Source organism: Pituophis catenifer, unplaced genomic scaffold, assembly GCF_029215685.1.
Source record: "Pituophis catenifer annectens isolate HBS135680 unplaced genomic scaffold, rPitCat1.0.hap2 SCAF_6, whole genome shotgun sequence".
In the NCBI taxonomy this organism is placed as follows: Eukaryota; Metazoa; Chordata; class Lepidosauria; order Squamata; family Colubridae; genus Pituophis; species Pituophis catenifer.
Genome location: NW_027256886.1, coordinates 49,728,160 through 49,748,896, shown reverse-complemented (window position 1 = coordinate 49,748,896; position 20,737 = coordinate 49,728,160). Strand labels below are relative to the sequence as shown.

The 20,737-nt window shown below is 35.8% G+C and overlaps 2 protein-coding genes across 6 annotated transcripts in view; one reads left to right on the top strand and one right to left on the bottom strand.

The window, feature by feature from the left end:
* Positions 1 to 6,579, bottom strand: part of VTI1A (vesicle transport through interaction with t-SNAREs 1A) — a 283,339-nt gene extending 276,760 nt beyond the window's left edge. For all 3 annotated transcript variants that reach the window (XM_070945215.1, XM_070945213.1, XM_070945214.1), the window contains exons 1-2: positions 6,334 to 6,579; positions 5,203 to 5,261 (exon numbers count right to left, since the gene is read on the bottom strand). In XM_070945215.1, coding sequence (XP_070801316.1) covers positions 5,203 to 5,261; positions 6,334 to 6,427 — 153 coding nt within the window. In that variant the 5' untranslated portion in view covers positions 6,428 to 6,579. The remainder of the gene's footprint in view (positions 1 to 5,202; positions 5,262 to 6,333) is intronic.
* A 479-nt stretch (positions 6,580 to 7,058) lies between these two features.
* On the top strand, positions 7,059 to 20,536 carry ZDHHC6 (zinc finger DHHC-type palmitoyltransferase 6). Of its 3 annotated transcripts, XM_070945862.1 has the most exons (11): positions 7,059 to 7,130; positions 9,054 to 9,508; positions 10,076 to 10,167; positions 10,688 to 10,847; positions 11,671 to 11,832; positions 14,976 to 15,029; positions 16,165 to 16,332; positions 16,436 to 16,477; positions 18,882 to 19,028; positions 19,133 to 19,175; positions 19,948 to 20,536. In XM_070945862.1, the coding sequence occupies exons 2-11, from the start codon at positions 9,242 to 9,244 to the stop codon at positions 20,049 to 20,051; spliced, it is 1,239 nt and encodes a 412-aa protein (XP_070801963.1). In that variant the 5' UTR covers positions 7,059 to 7,130; positions 9,054 to 9,241; the 3' UTR covers positions 20,052 to 20,536. The 3 variants fall into 3 exon arrangements, with proteins under 3 accessions (XP_070801963.1, XP_070801964.1, XP_070801965.1); XM_070945863.1 differs by lacking the exon at positions 19,133 to 19,175 and having other exon boundaries at positions 18,882 to 19,027; XM_070945864.1 differs by lacking the exon at positions 9,054 to 9,508 and having other exon boundaries at positions 7,116 to 7,130.
* Positions 20,537 to 20,737: the final 201 nt, after the last annotated feature.

The window sequence follows — 20,737 nt, the reverse complement described above, 5'->3', positions numbered from 1 at the left end:
CACGCATAAAAAGAAAACATATGGAGAGAAAAGAAGAAGAAATATTAAGTACAGAATTTCTGGAAAATGAAATAGGGGATAGTCAAAAGATAACAGTTGTACCAATGAAGGAGAATATTTGTAGCTCTGGGTTGAAATGAGGGATCCCTGATACTCTCTGAGCTTGGTTGTATTTATGCAGATGTTTAATTTCCCAAACTAGATAACATCATCGGTGCTATCATTGATATAGCATATCAGTGCACAGATGATGTTATCTATTTGGGCCTTTGAATAAATAGAAAGCCAGTTTGGTCTAGTGATTAAGGCACAGGCTAGAAACTGGGAGTTCTAGTCCTACCTTAGAATAAGGATAAGGGTAAGGGTAAGGGTAAGGGTAAGGGTAAGGGTAAGGGTAAGGGTAAGGGTAAGGATAAGGATAAGGATAAGGATAAGGATAAGGATAAGGATAGGATAGGATAGGATAGGATAGGATAGAATAGAATAGAATAGAATAGAATAGAATAGAATAGAATAGAATAGAATAGAATAGAATAGAATAGAATAGAATAGAATAGAATAGAATAGAATCCTTTATTGGCGAAGTATGATTGGACACAAGGAATTTGTCTTGGTGCATACGCTCTCAGAGTACATAAAAGAAAAGATACATTCGTCAAGAATCATAAGGTACAACACTTAATGATAGTCATAGGAAAATAGTCAATATAAGTCTTAAGGATACCAGCAACAAGATTACAGACATACTTTAGCCATGAAAGCCAGTTGGGTGACCTTGAAATAATCATTCTCAGCCCAACTCTCCTCATAGGGTTGTTGTTGTGGGAAAATAGGAGGAATAAGGTGGCTTGTATGTGTTCACTGCCTTGAGTTATTTGTTAAAATAATAAAGCAGGATATAAATTAATAAAAATAAAATAAATACAACCAAGCTCAGAGCACAAAGGACCACTCATCTCAATCCTGAGCTACAAATATGAATGAAAAAGCAACTGTAAAAGGTACCTATACATCTATCCTTTCAAAAATAATATGTTTCTCTTTAATCTCACTAGTTTGCCCATGACTTTGAATTACCACTATTCTCCATCCCTAATAAAGATAAGCATCACCTTAGAATTACTTAATGGCATGCTTGCACGATACATTAGTTAACACTGTATGAATCTGAGACTTACCAATGACACACAATTACAGAAAAGTCTCTGACATAGGGAGGCTTCCCTCAATCAGTTGAGCAAGAAACAAACTATTGATACTGAACTGTTAAAACCATTGACTGGTTTGGACAAGAAAGCTAAATTTAAGCATAATATGGCTCAGTAGTTATGTGGCTACAATAAGAACATGAAAATAAGCCTGTTAGATCAGGCCATACTTTAGTATAGTATAGTCTAGAGCAGGCCTATCAACGTGAGTGCTAGATTTACTTTTTTTCTCAATAATGTCCTCCTGCAAAAAAGTATTTGGAAACATACTGCCCCCAACCAAAATGTAAAACTGAGTTTTCAAGACTCATAGCCCTTCATTATTCTGTTTTGCATTAATTTAGCCAATCCCTTTTTAAGCCACCCGCATAGCATGTACTAATTCACTTACATAGGAAATTTATATAACCCCACTACCACTTCAAGCAAATAATTGTAGGCAGCTAATAATACAAAACAATAAATACAATTAAAAACACTGCACTGCACCAGGGAAGACACTGCACTAAGGGCATTCAGAACATACCCATCGTGTACCACATATGGTTTAAAAGATGATAATCAGCACCCAGAAGCCTTCTTGAAACCAGCACAGCTTGCACTACATTCTGAACAATTGAAGTTTCCAAACATTTTTCAAGGGCAGCCCCCATGTAGATCACATTGTAGTAATCAAGATGAGAAGAGATAAAGGTGTGATGACTGTAAGTTGATGTGAATTCATCACCAAGGGATTTGTCACTTCTACAGGAACATCTCCCTCATCCTGCAAACAATACTCTTCTTCTTTTTGAAGGCAAAGGAGCTATTATACTGGGAGTAGCACTAATTACTACTTCCACCTAGAAAGATCTCTTAATACAGGGGTGTCAAACTGGTGGCCCATGGGCTGGATGCGTCATGTGCTGGACACGCCCACCCCCAGTTTAGCGAAGGGGAGGAAAATTCATGATACATCACGTGACATTGCAAATTTGACACCCGTGTCTTAATACCTCTTTGACTGTATCTAAGCATCTCCAGTACAGCAATCTTGGATTTCAAGAAATTGACTTGATCTCTGAGAGTCAGTTCACTGGACTGAACATAAACCCCCAATCCATGCTCAACTGATAAGAAGCCAGATAACGTACACATTATATAATATACCGGAAAGCACATCTTCCTTTCATTTCATTTTAATTAGTAACTTGGTCTCCTTCTTTATAAATTCTTCCACTTAAATGATAGCCCTTATTTTATATTTTTACAGAAAGTGAGCCATGTTAACCCCACACAATTGTTAACTCTTCCTTAAATAATTTAACTATAATGCTAATCTGTAGAAAACAGAAGTCACTGTGTATCATTCTCACAAGATTCTTCCTGTATGTTTGCCATCTATGTTGCAAACTCTGAAATGCCACAATTTGTAACACGTGTAAAAGATTAAACAATCTGTAAAAATTGTAAACAACAAATTGTAAACAATCTGTCTGTCCTCTAGGTCATAAACTTTCTTCTAAAAAGTGCTATTTGGGACTAAACTAGCTGAAGCAATGCTACTCCATCCACTCGTTCATTATCTGATAAATGATCCATTTGCATCTGTAAGGCCTTCAGTTCAAACTGTGTTCTCAAAAAACAAGCAGACACATCCCACTGAGTCCTAAAGACCTAATAATCTTATCAATTATGCAAATAAACCTCCTTAAATAAGTTCCCCAAATTTACCAATTTCTTCACAAATCTTTCCTATTCCTGTTTGGTTTTTTGTTTGCTGATTCTAGCTATCGGCTTCCAAGGATACAATAATCTGGAGGAGTTTGATAATATCTTTTCAGATTAACAAATGTTATTTTATTAAGTTTTTTATGAGTCATAGCTCACTTCATCAGGTGCACAGAGTCCAAGTTTCCAATTGGGATGCTACAGGGAGAAGGGAAATGAAGACAGGGGGTTTATGCAGGCGAAGGTTACACATAAGAATATTACAAGTACCTTATTGATTAATAATGGTAATGTCTTTAAAATGTGCTTTTAAAGACCTGGAATAGCTGAAACCATCTGAAGACCTGAAACTGAAGATCTCAATTATTTCAGAAAGACTTAACAAACAAAGAATTTTAAGAAGTTACAATAAAGAGGACTTCCTGTTTGCTGCTGGCCGCCGCCAGACGTTCCTTTGGGATCGTCAGCTTCCACTGCCTGTCAGAGCCGCCTTCACAACGGAACGGCGGCTCGAAAAAACTCCGTTTCCATGAGGAAACGGAGATAGAGCCGGCAGGGGTGGGTAGAACTCTCTGCAGAGTCCCAAAAGTTTTTCTTTTTCTTTTGGGACGGAGCGGATGAGATGCCCCATATCCCCAGCCGTCGCTCCGGGCTTTGGGAGACCTCTGCTAATGCAGAGCTAGGCGTCAAGAGCAAGCCTGTGAATCTAACAGATTACTTAAAGAAAATGTGAGCTGGATCTGTAATACTGAACCGCAAGTATTCTACTTATCTTTTAAAAATAAAAAATAACTTAAGAGAGAAGAGGAAAGGAAAGGAGGGGAAAAAAGCTTTTTAAAATGGCGTTTGCAGCAGCTGGAGAAGAGGCAGAAAGGAAAAGTCTTTCCGTTTTCTATTATTACAATGTAGCGGAATAAATACCACTGGCTACATTTGTAGACAAAACCTCGCTCCTGTGTTTTTCTGTCTTTTTTTTTTCTGGAGACTTGATATTGTTGTTGACTGGAAAGAAGTCTTTTTTCTTGTTTTCTCTTTTTTTTTCTTTTTAACAAAGCTTGCCTGGGCGGAAACATGGCACTGAGACTTACAAAGTCAGATAAACAAGAAGGGGGGGGGGATTCCCTCACCCACAATTTAAAGGAACAAGTTTTAACTCTTCAGTCTCAGAAACCTGATTTTGATACAATAGAATTTCTCATAGAGGAGATTGAAAGAAGGGATGAGATTGTGAATCAGCATCTTGAAGAATTTAAGCAGGAAATTAAAGAACTGGTAAAATCTAAGTTTGATTTTTTGGAGCAAAAAATTTTAAAAGTGGTTAATGGTTTTTCAAAATTTATGATACAGTTGGATACAAATACTAATTTACTAGAGTCTAAAATGGATGAAATTCAAGATGAATTGGACAATAGAATTCAAAAAATTGAAAATGATTTGATAAACACTCAGGATAATAGCTCAGAAGAAAAACCTAAAATGGATGCTGACCAAATGTCTGGTAATGTAGAAAATCTGCAACAGAGGATTGAAAAAGAGGTTCTCATGGTCCAATACAATTTTACAGAATATGCGATAAGACTGAGAGGTTTGCAGGAAAATAATAGAGATGATTTAAGGAAAATATCTTCTGAAATTCTAGCTGGGATTTTAAAGGTTCAACCTGAGGAAGTGTTTTGTAGGATTGACAGAGCTTTTAGAATAAATTCCTGGATTGCTAAGCAAAGGCAACTGCCTAGAGATGTGGTGATTTATTTTACGGACAAGGAAATTAGGAATAATATTGTGCAAAATTCCTTTAATTCTAACTTGCAATTGTATGGAAGAAAGATATGGATTTACAAGGAACTCCCACCTAAGATATTAGCAGAAAGGAAGAAATGACTGTAGCATGACTGTATATCAAGGTGCACATAATGCTGTTACCTTCCCACCAAAGTGGTACCTCTTTACCTACTTGCATTTGCATGCTTTCAAAGTGCTAGGTGGCCAGGAACTGGGGTAAATAACAGGAGCTCACCCTGTTGCATGGCACTCAAGTTTCGAACCCAGGCATTCAGCTTTCCAGCCAATAAGCTCAGTGTCTTTTAACCACTGAACCATCATGCACCCAGTCCATGAAAGCAATTTTTTTAAATAAAAATGTGTTAGTCTGAAAAGATGCTATCAAACTACTAATTTTGGGGTACCAGATAGACTAACAAGGTTATCAAGACATGCAGGAAAAACTCTTCCCAGTCTCGGTCCTTTAGTATCCACAATTTAATACACTATTTCCACAACTTACCAACTCTCTTGCTTCCTCCAACTGCTTTTCCACACTTGAAACCAACTGTCTCTTCTCATCTAAAACAAAATAATAGATGTTTAGTTGAACAATATTTCTATTCTCAGAGCCATACTTAGTAAAGACTTGGCACTACTGAAATCTGGCCAATTTTGGCAAAACTTGGAAGCAAAGGATTGAGTTAAGCTAGTAGTTTGTGGAAGACTGACATAAAATTGCACAGTTATAGGCTGAGACTGGGAAGTTGAAAGACATTCCAAAAGAAAGCCATGGCAAATGATACTGTTGATAAGAAAATTGCATGGCCGCACACTATTTCCAGAAAATTGCCTGGCTATATCCATAAAACCACTAGAAAGTTGCAAGTTTAAGGACATAATAAGGGCTTCTCTCCTTTGTGTACATATTTCGTGTTTGACACTAGGTAATTGTTAATTGTGCATTTGACAAGACAGTCTGTGATGGCATCATTGCTCACTTTGAATCTTTAGCTTAAACTCTATTTCTAAAGCATACTTCATGCGAAGTAAAACTGTAATCATGAAGGGAAACAAAAAATAACAAAGTGATCTAAACTTCAAAGTAATACCGAAAAGGATATAACATAGATTGGTTTCCAACATGTTCTAAAATCCCATTTTTCTCCTACACTACTCCCTGTTTCAACCAGTATGTGTTTTGTCTCAAGTGCTGTACAAATACATTGCCTCTAGAGAGGCTCATGAAGGGTAACTTCAAAACCCAACAAGTTTTTCACAAGAAACCATCCTATCCAGTTCAGGTCCTGTAATATCTCAGAGCAGGCTGAGTCATAGGATCTGCAACCTTAGCTAAGCCAGGGCAAGACAAACCACAGGGGATTAAAGAAAAGGCCATCCCAGGAAGCCATCCCATTTATCATCTGAGGAGGAGCCGTCCTCCTTGGTAGGCATCCCATATGTATCTCGACAGTGAGAAACAGAATCCTGGGGTAAAAAGATCATTGGGTCTGAGCAGCAGGATTCTTCCTTAGATGATCAGGCTAATTACATCATCAAGGCACGAAAGGACCACAGTCGTGACAGGTAGGCAGCAGGTCGTGACATCGGCTGGGGAGATGCAGAGGGCTGCCACCCACCCACTATCACTCACCTCCAATCAACTTGGGGATTTTTCCGATGCGGTTCGTGATCTCAGCGGTAAGAACCGAAAAGTCTTGCTCGTAGCCCTCGAAATCAGAGGACATGATGGCAGCAGCAGCAGCAAGAAAGAAAGAAAAAAAAAAAAACTAGACTTGAATCTCCAAGCAGCCAAACTGCTCGCCGTTGACGGAAGCAAAGGAAGCAATCCTCGCTTTACGCGAAACACCAAAACTCTCAACTACAGCCGCTATAAAGCTCCTCCTGTCACCGCCGGAGACTTCCGGATTGAGTCCCACGGACAAGGTCTTCCCGGATGCTTTTGACGCGAGCCGAGGTTCCGCTTTCCTATTTTGCCCCGTCCCACAGACTTCCCCGCACCTTTTCCTGACTGACGCCGTGTAGGTGACGACCTCCACCGGGTTATCTTTTCGAGCAAGGCAAGGTCGGTAGAAAGAGTCAGGGCGACCGTCCGTCGGAGTTTCGCTGCTAAGAAAATAAGAAGTCTGCGCGGTCCGGGGAAGGTTTTTGGATCGAAATATCTCTTTTTCATGCTCAATGTGTTCCTGTCCGTGGGGGAAGTGTTTCCCCAGGACACTTGCCAGCCTATTGAGGGCACTTCCAAAGTCAGGGCGGAACGGAAGGATTGCATGTCCGGGTTTTATGAAGGTGTCCCGGGGAAGTAGAGCACGGAGCCGCTGAAAGAGCGCGGCAAATAAAGGCGGACAACGGGGGACTCCCTGGCTGGGTCTGCCTGAAGCAAAGGCAGCGGGGGATACCCGGGACCAAGCAGGCTGGGGTTCGTCGCTGGTAAGCCGCGCGGTGTCCTGCTTTGACGGCGGTCGTAGACACATCGGACCTTTCCGTTCGAAGCAAAGGGATTACAGATCCTTCTCTCCCTCCTTCTAACCTAAGCGTGGGAGGATGGGTAGAGGCTGCGCCGCGATCAGCCTTTGCTTTTACTTTGCCTGCTGAGCCTTCGCCAGTCAGCTGTTTTACCCTTGAGAGAAGGAGGAGGAGGAAGAGGGTTTTCGTTTCTGCTTTCCCTGGCCTTGAAATTGCGAAAAAGAGGCAGAGAAATAGGCAGAGAAGCAGACGTAGCCCGCGCTTCACCTGTTGAACTACTTGCCTGTTGCGCCCTCCTTGGACTTCGGTATACGTAAAGAAAGGGAAACGAACTCCGTGCTATAATTTTGTATTGCGATGCTCCAGGCACAGAGATGTTTTTTTCTGAGCTAATAAGCGGGAAAGGATTTCAATCCCTGGGATCTTCTTCGTTGTTTCATTTAATTACTTACATAAGCATTCTGCATAAATTAACTTCATGTGGAAAAGTTGCTAGGGTGTATTGCAAATCAAAAAAAAATTTCTGGTCGTAGAGCAGTGACAAAGTGTAATTGACCACAGCAGAGTTGTTTAAATACAGATAGTCCTCAACGTACTATTCCAACTGAGCCCAACATTTCTGTTGCTAAGTGAGACATTTGTTAAGTGAGTTTTGCCCCATTTTACAACCTTTACTGTCCCAGTTGTAAAGTGAATCATTGCAGTTGTCAAGTTAATAAGACAGTTGGTAAGTGAATCTGACGTCCCTATGGACTTTCCTTGTCAAAAGGTTGCCTAAGGGGATCACGTAACCCTGGGACGATGCAACCGTCATAAATATGAATCAATTGAAAAGCATTTAAATGTTGATCATATGACCATGGGGATGATGCAGTGGTTGTAAGTGTGAAAAAATGGTCCTAAGTCACTTTCTGCAACATCGTTGTAACTTCAAATTGTCACTAAGTCAACTGTTGTAAGTTGAAAATTACTTGTACTCCTAGGGAGGTATAGCAAATAGTTATATCTCCCAGCAGTATTTGTGTCACAGAGCCCATAAGTTATCCTATTGTTCTTGAACTTATTTGGAATGTCATTGAATTAATACTTCGGATTTTTTTCATTATTAGTTAATGGTGGACTACCAGATTGTTCTCTTCTTTGTGAAAAATCAAAACATTTTTGTAGTGGAAAGCTGTACACATTTTCAGATGCTTAATAGATACTTCGTTACTTTATTACATTTTTGCCAGGAAAAAAAAAGAAATTGCCTAAATAGACAAAAACAGCAACTTCTGCTAGCCTAGGCAATTTCCCACATGAAGAGCTAACTTCACTGCAGTGCCACAAACAATTTTTGAAGTTTTCTCCTGCTGTATGACATATACGTTAAGAAAAAACATATCTAAATTCTTACTTGCATTTGAAATTAGTTCTTGGGCTGTTTCCTAGAATGAGGAACTGATGAGGATGAGGAATTGAAGAGTATTTGAAATGTGACATTTAAAATTATTTCTTCAGGATTTGCTTCATAAACCATGTTTGCATCACTAAACAAAATAATTAACTAGACGGTCCACATTGGACAGAAAAGGTATAATCTTGTTAATATTTACCAATTATTCTAACATGTAACAAACTTGGAATCAATTTTCCAGTTCAGATATCAGCTGATTTTTTTAAAATAAAAAGCACACACGTGCACACTCATACAAAATGAGGATCAGAGCCAAAAGTATGACTATGACAGAGAGAGAAGAAAGAACAGGAAGTGGGGTGCTCTATAGCCCATTTTTCTGCCAGTGAACCATGGTCTGTTGCTCCAAATCAATTTGTTTCTAATAACAATGTTTATTTTGTAGTTGCTGCAGTTGGAAATTTTCTTCCTTTTTTTTTTTTTTTGCTCAGGTTTTAAAAGAAAACTCATGAAGAGTTCCTGTAGTTAATGATTCTTTCAAATGTGAAAAATGGCTTAAATCCAGCTTCAAAATTAGTGTTTGGACATCTTACCATTCAAGTAGAGATGAAAATGTATGACAAGTGGAAATGTGTTCCTGAAAGAAATTGAATGAAATAAGAATCAACTTGAATGCAGCATGGGAATGTTTTGTTCAATCATTAGATTTGAAAATCTCTATGAACTGAAAAGACTATGCCACTGGGGACCAATCATAGCACTTAGTGTAATAGCAATATGTTCTGCTATGGCTATCATTGATGCAGTCCTGTGGTACTGGCCTTTGGATACAACAGGAGGAAGTATTAATTTCATCATGCTCATCAATTGGACTATTATGATCCTTTATAACTACTTCAATGCCATGTTTGTTGGCCCTGGATATGTTCCTATTGGATGGAAACCAGTAAGCAAATAACAATATGGTATATCCACCCCACCCCACCCCCCCTTAAAATAATATTTCAGCGTCCTGATTTTATGTTAGGCAATGGCTTAGGAAACCTAATTTTTGGATCTGCAGAATGAAAGCAAAATGGGAGCCAGTGGGAAATTAATCTATGCACTTTTGTGGATACTTGTTGAATATATAATAGTCTGACTCCTACCAGATACATCTCTTCACTGGATATTACTAGCTAAGCAAGAGATACCTAAAAAAAAAAACTGGTTTCTTTCTGGGGAAAAAACAGGTTATAGTGAGTAAGGCAGCTTGCAGATAAGACTCATTGAACAAGGTGGTAATATATCTGAGATTATAGTTTATCAATTCCACCACCCTTACACATTTACATTGATTTTTTGTTCTTGTGCATTAGGCTTGTTCCTCAGCAGGAAAGTTGTTATAGATGTTTTACTTCCTGAAATTCTGCTTTAATGCATAGATGAACTTTATAAGATACTTGTTTCTTTTATCATTTTCTATTTGTATGTATGTGTTTGTCTGTGTGTATATATACTGCTTTGTTTTTAGGAAAACGCTCAGGACTCCATGTATCTTCAATACTGTAAAATATGCCAATCTTACAAAGCACCACGTTCACATCACTGCCGAAAATGTAACAGGTACTATTACTAATAAATACTGTTCATTGGATAAAGTTAATACTTATTTACTTATGTAACAATAACCCCTCTCAAATCATTTCATATATTTTATAGAATGTGAAAATAAAACCCATGTCATGTTCCTCGTGTTATACTTACAGCTTTTTTTTTTTTTAATTTGATTTATATGCCGCCCTTCTCCGGAGACTCAGGGTGGCTTAAGCAATAGCCTTCATACTTTTGTATATTTATACAAAGTCAGCTTATTGCCCCCACAAACTGAGTCCTCATTTAACCTACCTTAGAAAGGATAGAAGGCTGAGTCAACCTTGACCCTGGTAAGATTCGAACCTGTAGTAATTGCAGGCAGCTGTGTTAATAACAGGGTTCTTTAAACCACTGTACTACCAAGGCTCAGTGCTGTATCAGTGTTGTCTGAAGTTAAGGCTTCTTTTAGACATCAAGTAATATGTGATGAATGAGAATAGGAATGGCTGCTAGTCGCTCTGTTTGTATTAAACTTGGATTTGCTTCTTAGGTGTGTGATGAAGATGGACCACCACTGTCCATGGATTAATAACTGCTGTGGATTTCAGAATCATGCCTCATTTACACTCTTTCTTCTGCTAGCCCCTCTGGGCTGTATTCACGCTGCTTTTATTTTTGTCATGACCATGTATACGCAGCTTTATAACAGGGTAAGAAAATACTGTTTTTGCTTCTTTAAAACATACACAGAATTGTATGAATTCGCTTTCGGAAGAACAGCTTTCATAATTCTACCTTATCTTATACTTGCTGTAGTTAAAATTACATTTTTTTGTCTACTAAGTTTCTTCATACTGACAGTCTGGAACTCTTAAAGGTTGTAGTTTTTGCTCCAGATCCTTTATTCTTTCTTTATCTGATCCAGAAGTAGTCATTCTTCCATATATATGATATATTTCACTAACCTAATTTTAAGTCCAGAGTCACTTTATAGGGGAGATGGGTGGCATAAAAATTTAATTAAATAATTAATCAGAAAGGAGTCTATGTCCTTAAAGGTAGGGAAAGTATGTTTCTTCAGAAATTGCACTCTGTGCTACATTTTGCAACTGCCTCTCTGTCACTAATAATAGATTGTGGATAATGTCATTCAATAAATTGGTTATTCTATTTTAAAGCATCTTATGAAATTAGGAACCGTTGAAAAATATAGCAAATTAAAGAATTTGGGTTGAATTTACTGGGTTTTTTTTTCAGAATGCTTAGCTTTAAATTCAAAGTTACCTATAAGTCTGGTGCATTCAATATCTCTGTCATTTATTCCTGTCTAACTAATCACATTTCCAATAAATCAGATACTGTATGTCCTTCAGATAAGATATAACTTTTGGCTTAGGCATAAACTATGGAAACAGCTCTGATTAAAGATTGAATTTCTATCAATAAACAGTTAAGACTAGAGAGTTCTTGCTGCGGATTAACTGTTCAGCTGGCTGCTTACTAATTTTCTTCTCTTTTGTTTCTTTTTAATAGGTCTCCTTTGGCTGGAGTTCTGTGAAAATTGATATGAGTGCAGCCAGGAGGGATCCCCGCCCAATAATTCCTTTTGAGTTGTCTGCATTTGCTGCCTCTTTATTTGCCCTGGGACTGGCATTAGGTACTACACTAGCGGTTGGAATGTTGTTTGTTATCCAGGTGAGTCAGATACAGAGATGTTCTGACGAGGTGCTCAAAGGGTGGAGACAGTTCTCAGTGCCTTATAGCATCTTATTTTCTCTTAATTCTGGACTGTAGTTTTAAATATCCAATCAGCAATTTGAAATTCCAGTCTAGCTGCAGTGTATTTCATAATCATGAGCATTATAATTAAGGAAGCCTAAAGGGAGTAGAGATAAGAGTCTTTGTACAGATGATCAGTTGTGCAACAGAGGAAAGACATGCTTTCTTTATATAAAAGGGAGGTACCTGTAAACAAAGCTAAATTTCATAACTCTTTATCTCTTAAACAGCTTTTTTTTCCTGTTTCAAATGTTCATCAGTAACAAAGACTTCATGCATATATGTATTTGTGGATGTGAGAGAAAGAAAGAAAGGAAGATGTTAACATGTAGAAATCAACTAGAATCCTATTGGAATTTGTGATTCAGTTCAAAGAAGTGAAAGCGAATTCTTTTGTTGTTGTTGTTGTTTTGTTTTGTTTTGAGTTACTAAAAGTTAGTGCATATGTGCGTACAAAATTACAAATGTTCCTTATTTGATCTATGCTATGAGTCAATTCAGTGATTTTAGTTTTAATTTGAAGGGATAATTTAATCAAACTGTTTCACATGGCCCTAATGTAGATGTGTTAATGTATGAGTATGTTGTCCTACTAGCTAAGACGTTCCTGCCATTCTGGATTTCTTGCAATGTGTAAATTTTGACATGCTACATAAGACTTCAGTATGACTATTCACGCCAATGGATCTCCCACTTCTGCTATAAAAAAACCTGTTCTCATGGATGTGCGGGTGATGCTTGATTGGCAGCTGATGTTTTTACTCCACTGTATATAAAGCAGGAATGGAAGTTATGTAGATTTCATCCATGTATTCAGGGTAGACCTGGATTTCCCTTTTCCTTTTTTAAATATATTTATCCATAATTTTTCAAGTGAAAATCTCAGCAGAGGAAGGAGAACAGTGTTAAGGAAAGGGAGGCTTTAATAAGGTAGTAAAACGACAGAACAATTCCTTTTATCCTTTTTTTATGCTTTTGTAAATCAATGCATTGTTTTGGTACAATATTATGTACGCAACAGTAATTGAAGATTATTGACACTCTTGGTTAGATGATTTAGGTTGCCAAGAGAAGAAAGAGAAAGAAGTATTCTATCAATATTAATTACAATGTAGATTATCAATATTACAAGCATAATATTATTTGACTTTTCATCCAGACTTAACATTAAAGAAGAAAACCCCCCTGCAGAATTGTATCAGAGTATTTCTTGTACTCAGTTTCAGTCTTGTACTGATCAGTTAATATTTTGTTGTGTTACTTAATATATACTCCCTTTCGCTTTGTATCTGTCTGTCTGTCTGTCTGTCTGTCTGTCTATCTCTATCTATCTATCTATCTATCTATCTATCTATCTATCTCTCATATTCTTATATAGATTGATAGGCAAAGCAAATTTAAGAAGATTTGAAATTTCAAGAAAGAAAGAAAAATTATTGAGTTCCTAACTTCTTCCTTTTTATACAATTGCTAACTTACAATATTTGTAGATATTTAGGCCTCCTTAGAAACCAGACTATATCATATTTGGCATGCTGTGTAAAGTATTGTGATTTGGGTTGTTTTTACTTAAATTTGATTAAATTTTTATTTTATATATGTATTGCTAGTTTTGCCATTGCTATATATTCTCCAAGTTTAAGTTTCCAGTCAGATATTTTTGGAATTGTATCTTTCTTTCAGTGTTGAACAAAATTTATTCTCGCTGCTGTGTGTATATAGCTCATTATTTTTGTTTATTTTTTTCTGGGGTTATACCTAGTAAGAAAAGTTGTAATTTCATTTAAAATGATTCTTATCATTTCCTTAAGTTAAAACAAATTTTGAGACTTATATACGAAAATTCTGAATCTGCTGTTCTAGAAAAACAAAAACTTAACACTGCCAAGATTTTCTTCTAGTAGCTGCTTCTTGTGCAGCACTACAGAAGAAAGGCATTTATGTCTGAAAGAAATAGTATGAGAGGGAAGGATTTTCCTGGTGTAAAAACAAAAGGAAGTAAGTGATGGTTTACTTTAGGTTCAGATGTTCAGATCAGCGGTGAAATGTAAAATTTGTTACTACCAGTTCTGTGGGCGTGGCTTGGTGGGCAGGTAATATGACTGACTGGGCGTGGACAACTTGTTTTTTTTTTTACTTTTAAAACCATTTTTTCTACAACCTCTTCGGCTGAAGAGGTTGTTAAAAATGCTTTTAAAAGCCTCGGACGATCCCAGCTGACTTGCCTGATCAGCGGAGGCTTTTCTTTTTTTTTAAAGCCTCTGACGATCCCAGCTGACTTGCCTGATCGGCAGAGGCTTTGTTTTTACTTTTAAAAGGATTTTTTCGGCCGAAGAGGTTGTAGAAAAAATGTTTTTAAAAATAAAATAAAAAGTCTCTGAAGATCGTGCGGCTCAGCTGGGCATGGGAGTGGGGAGGGATTTTTGCTACCGGTTCTTCGGCCGCCATCGCTACCGGATCGGGTGATCCGGTCTGAACCAGGAGCATTTCACCCCTGGTTCAGATGTTACAAAAGAGTTCAGATGCACAATAATAAATAGCAGTGCAGATTAATGAAATCCTAAGATTGCTTATAATTTAACCAAAGGTATGGAATAATAGAATAATAGGGAGACATGTGTTTGTTACAAATTCAAAACTTTCCAGATGACGCCTGGAGATTTTTACTCTCAAAAATTAAAGTAAAACTAAACATCAGTGCATCTATGGAAATGTAAGGTTCTTGCATTTTTGCTTATTTGCCATGCTATTTATGATGTCAAGACTTTGGTAGTTAGTGGGTTCAGCTAGTTTAGGAATAAAAAATAAATGGGACAATGGATGGATGGAATGGATAGAAGAAGTATTCTTGAGTATACTGAATCCAGAAATACCATTTACTTGTTTATCTACAAAGTTTTTTACATTTTACATTGCATTATTGGTGCATTCATTCAAATTATAAACATTAAAGGTTTCCTGTTTACCATTTTTGATCTAGTGCTCTTAATGCAATTTCTGTGGAATGAGTTTCTATTTTCTCACTTCAGGCATGAGCTTATCTTTGTAATTTTTTTTAGATGAAAATCATTTTAAGGAATAAAACTTCAATAGAATCATGGATTGAAGAAAAGGTAAAAAATAATTATTCTCATACTCATTTAAATATATATTATGCCACAGAGGTAGTAGTTTGTAGTAGTTGTTGTTAAACAGTACTGTGCACCGTTTCCTGTTTATATGATTTAATTAAGCCAGGGTCTTTTACGACCTTTTCACACATTTTCTAAGATCTTTCATCACAAGAAGAATTTAGCACATATGACCACTGTTGCCTTTTAAATGTTGGGTTTAAGCCAACTTGAAATTTTTTTTAAATTACTCACTTCTCTTGGCTCATAATAAATCTGTCCTTTTGTCATTAAGTAAGTCATGGTTAAACAAACAATGGTTTTGCATAAAATTAGTTTCTGGTTACTTTTATTGGTAAGGTCTCTCCATTCCATTGTACACGTAGAAACTCAGAAAGAGAATTGTCTCCCTGTACCTTCAGGGAAGAACTATAACAACCACTGACATGACTCAACACCTCCCACATCCATTCTGAGAATAATGTGAGAAATAATTCCAGAAATAAATTTTAATATGTGATATCATTGCATCACTAGAGGTCAGTATACAGTAAAGAACTTTAATGTGAAGCAGCACAGTGCTTTTAAGAAACACTGTGAAAGATTATGAAATCAAAAATAGTTTGATTTATTGTAAAGAAAGCTATTTTCCTATCTAAGTGCAACTATTTTTTATTGAATACTTCTGAAATAGAACTGTCTCTTTTAATACTCAATATAAATTGAACCAATAATATTTTGGCCTAATGTGTGATTTTAAAAAATTTCCACTGTATTTAAATAACAAGTTAAAATATGCTATCTCACATCACACTTATCAAAACATCACGGTTCTGCTTAGATAGATAATATAGAGGTGTTTTGTCCTCTCTGTTCTTATTTGCAGCTACTGCTCTAGCATTATATCAAATAGTATAGCAATCTGCAGAGAAGGCAAAAAATCCCTTTGTCTTGTATGTGGCTGTGGGTCCTGGGATTTCTCTTTTATCTTAGTTGAACCTTTCTAATTTTTTACTACAATAATCACAAATTTAAATATTGGGTAACATGAAAGTTTCTCCATGTTAGAAATCTAATATATTCATGTATTTGAGAGGGTTTTTTTCTTGTCAACTGTATTTGTATACATTCCTTGCAGGCCAAAGACCGCATTCAGTATTATCAAACAAAAGAAGTCTTTGTATTTCCTTATGACTTGGGAAGCAAATGGGATAACTTTAAGCAAGTCTTTACATGGTCTGGAAATCCAGACGGAGATGGCTTGGAATGGCCTATAAGAGAAGGCTGCCATCAATACAGTTTAACGGTATGCTATTTTCCCTTGTTTTTCCTTTACACGCCTACAATTAAATGTGAAGTAAATGCATTGAAAAATTGGCTTTATTAAAATGCTGCTTCATATCTTTCAGATTGAACAGTTAAAACAGAAAGCTGACAAGAGAGTGAGAAGTGTAAGTGATCAGCAATTCATCACATTGCTGTCTATATTGCCATATTGATCTTAGCATAATATCGCTTTGAAAATTAAGAACTGCATGGTTTCATGTCTCATTTTAGAACACTATGTTGGGTAAAATAGTAAACTGTAATAATGCCATTATGGCATAAAGTATTGTTATTTCTATAGATGTGCGGTAATTTATTTATTGTAAGATGTGTGTGATATTATAAATGCCTTTAGCTCAGTGGGAAGAAGTAGAACCAAGAAAGAAGAATCAAATAAAAAGAGAAAAAGAAATTCTAAATAATTGTTTATGAGCTATTTCTCTGAGTTGAAAATTATAATTGATTCTGTTTTGGTTAGTCATTAACCTACCAGTTATGGAATGCATTGAAAATGCTGAACAAATACTTCCCTTAGACATATCTTCTGAAGTCTTAGAACTCCAGTAACATTTCCTGACAAAAAAATATAATTTTTGTCTATAATAAGTAATACCAATCATTTGACTAAACTAGCATATTACAGAATAGAACCCTATAAATTAGACTTATATCAAACAATTAGATCAATAGTTCATTTTTACACTACAGACCATGACTTCTCTGGTAAAACAGTTGCTTTCCAGTCGGTCAAAGCTGTCAAGCAGATGGGAAAAGCCATTCCGTTGCAGAGCTTTATGTCTGTATACATTCTGGATACTTATAGATTTCCACCTTAATCATATACTCAATAATTCTTTTTGGATGCCTCAGTCTTGCCTCTTTGTGGGCAAGATTTTGGAAGTGATTTGCCATTGCCTCCTTCCTAAGGCTGAGACAACAACTGGCTTTGTGATTAAAATGGGGCTAGAAGATATGGACTCAGTTTCTATCTGATGCCCTAACCATTATACCAAACTGGTTCTCTAGAAACTCATATGTTACCTTTGAGCAAATAGTTGACAGATAACAAGATAAGATTATAATACTCCACAAATCTTTTATTTTCGAAACATCGAGTCAGTATACATTTTTTAAAAAAGATAAAATTAAGTTCACCCACTCCAAACATAATATCTTGTTACATCTTATCATTCCTCCCAAAAACTTTCTATAGCATTGTTCTTTTCTGAGTACTGTCTAAGTGTCTGAGTGATGTCTAAGAGACATAATGGCTTTTTAAACACCCTAAATTTCTCTATAACATTTCAACCCCTGCTTTCTATTTGACTACTCAAAATTCTTCCAAAGCATCTTCATGTGTTTCCTTCATCATGCACGTTATTTATTTCTGCAATTTGTGTGATGTTCATTTCATAAAGATTGAGTGTAATAATACAAACGTTAAGTAGAGACCCCTAAACCCAATGTTACTGTAGTTTCCTGAAGAACAGCAACTATGGTTTACAATGGAGACTACACATAAGAATTCATAGCAAAACTATTTTCCAATAGCAATTGCTGGTTCTTCAAAGGTACAAACAGCAACTGTTTCCTTAGACATATTTGTTTCTCTTTATTTGATCTGAAAATTCTTCTACTTGCACAAAGGAAAGTTGCTACATTCAAGAACACCTTCCTATGCAGGTGCTGGTTTCTAACCATAGACATTTACTATAAGATTGTGAAATGGAGGTGGGAGGGAAAGTCAGATAATTCACGTCTGTCTGAAAACCTAGATATCAAAATAATATATAATTACACAGTGACAACAATTAGAAAAAGTTTTGGCATCTAAAAGAAAAGTGAAGGTGATTTATATAATTCCAGCTGCTCATTAATATATTTTATTTTTATTTCTATTATATTGGAACATCAAACATTAAAATACAAATTAACAGAAAGGGAAAAGGAATGACCAAACAAATTGAAAGTGACAAAATATTATATATCAAGTAAATATAACAGCCACTCTTAAACAAATAACATCAGTTTATAAAATATCTTAAAAAACTAATTGCAACATACTATTCATTGAATATTAATTTTATCTAAAAGATAGTAAATTATGAAATATAAATAACTTTCTATTTAAAAAGCTATAATATTTCTCTAGGCAAATCCAATCTATTCTTCAAAACCCAAATCTTGGTTCTCTTGTTTATCTTGAAAGAAATCTAACAATGGCCTTCACGTTGCATGAAATTTAGACAAATTATTGTCTCTAAGCAAAGCAGTCAATTTCACCATCTTGACTAGGATCCATTAATTTCAAAATTCTTTCTTTCATTTTGTATATATATATTATTTCCATCTTTGAGCTTATAACAGCATTGCTTGCCAATGTCACATATTAAAAAAAGTCTCGAAATTTTCTGAACCAACAAAAATAATCTGATTCTAAAATTTCTTAGCCTTCTTACAATTTTATAATCAATTGTTTGAAACCAGCAAATTCTCTTAAGCAACTTTTTTTTAATTCAAATTTTCCAGGTACGGTACCAAGCAATCGAAGACTATAATGGTGCCTTTTGCCCTGTCACGAAAGGTGTAAGGACTTTCTGTACGACTCCATGCACTGAAGAGCCTAGAATTGCCCTTCACAAGGGAGACCACATTTTAGCCACCCGAGGACTGAAGTTAGTATCTCTATATATGATTACTTCAACTTTTAAAAACATTGCAAAGGTAAACAAGTACTGTCTTTTTAATTCTTAATTCTTCTTTTTTTTATTATTTTTTGGCACTGGATGTATGGCGACAAAATTACTGACCTGCCAACGAATGGTAATTACTTTGTTTCAAAGTTAGAGTATCTTATTTCAATTTCATAATGTAGTTTAAATGCATTTTATGTCTTAAGTACATTATTTTCAGTGATTCCAAATGCAAAATCCATTAAAACTTTAACAAAAATTCAAAAAGCCAATCTGAAATAGTTTAATATGAATTCAGCAGACTTGGAGGACAGGAAATTAAGGAATTCTACTTAGGAAAATCTGTGGTACAAATCCCTACTTAAAGATAGAAAGGTACTATGCCATTATACCAAATAGATAATTTGTCCAGTTTCCAGCATTTTAGAATTTAGAAAGTGTTTAGAAACTATTCCAAAAGTGTATCTAGAAACTAGAAAATTGAGTTGATTTAAACAGCTGGATTAAATAATTAAGAGTGCAGTTTTAAATATATTTCCTTAGAGATGATGGGATATACTTCAAGTCTGACATCTGTAGGTTTGTGCTATTAGGAACTTCATTTATTTTCAAGTTGTTAAAACAAGGATGGTAGATACTGTCATAGAAGAAACATTCTTTATCCTTTCACATGCAAGACGTAATGCTTCAAAATCAACTCCTACAGCAACATGGTTAATATAGACAAAATCTAAGTCATACCTTACATCTTGAAGAAAAATTGTGAAAACTGAAAAAAGAGTTTAGTTTTGCAGATATTACACAGTTTTCGACAAGGCTCAAGAGTGCATAATGATGGGACAGGGAGGAAAAATCTGCAAGTGATACGGTTTTTTATTTCTGCTGTTTTTTCTCACTGTTAGATGGGGAGAGACTCAGAGGTTGGTTCCCAAGAAAATGTGTGGAAAAATGCCTGTATGATTCTGAATCAGATCAGCCGTTGGATGCAGAAAAGAAAGCAAGATAACCCTTGTGATAACTTGGAAAAGTTTGCTTTGGACCACTGTCCTTCTACTTGAATATTCTATATATATTCTTATGTATGGAACATAGATCATATTATGTGTGTTTGCAAGGATGGGAGCTTCAGTGCTATACTACTAATCATCTTTTGCCATTTTTAAAAGGGAGGAAACCATTCCATGGACGCTTTTTCATATTAAAGCTTTCACAATATAGAGCACATTTGACCTGATTTTTTAATTTAATTTTATTATATAATCTTAAGAAACATATGTGCTACATTTTGTCTGATGTTTAAGTACTCCTCACTTAAAAATATATTCCTGTTATTTACATTCCTCAAAATACCATAACATTATTCTGTTGCCATCATGAAAGTTGAAAGGACTATGTGAATGAATGCAGCTGAGTTGACTTAGCTGATGCTTTGGATTTTTTTTTAATTTTAATATCATGTGATTTTTATTAAAAATAAAATAGAAAAGGTTATATTTGCTCTTTGGTGCATCTTTAGAGATGAACATATTGCTGAATTTTTGCAACAAAATAACAAAACCAGATAACAATTCACACAACATGTTAACCCATGACAGTGCTGTTTGCTTTTGTATAGTATAATGTGTGGCATCAAATTATGACTATATTACTTTTTCCAGGCTGGTACCTATAGATACAATGAAGTGTTATGTC

Bases quoted from the DNA above. Each gene is read 5' to 3' on its own strand.
- ZDHHC6 (XM_070945862.1), top strand. From the start codon at position 9,242: ATGGGAATGTTTTGTTCAATCATTAGATTTGAAAATCTCTATGAACTG. The intron at 16,333-16,435 runs GTATGCTATTTT...CATATCTTTCAG, and splicing joins GCCATCAATACAGTTTAACG to ATTGAACAGTTAAAACAGAA. The intron at 16,478-18,881 runs GTAAGTGATCAG...CAAATTTTCCAG, and splicing joins CTGACAAGAGAGTGAGAAGT to GTACGGTACCAAGCAATCGA.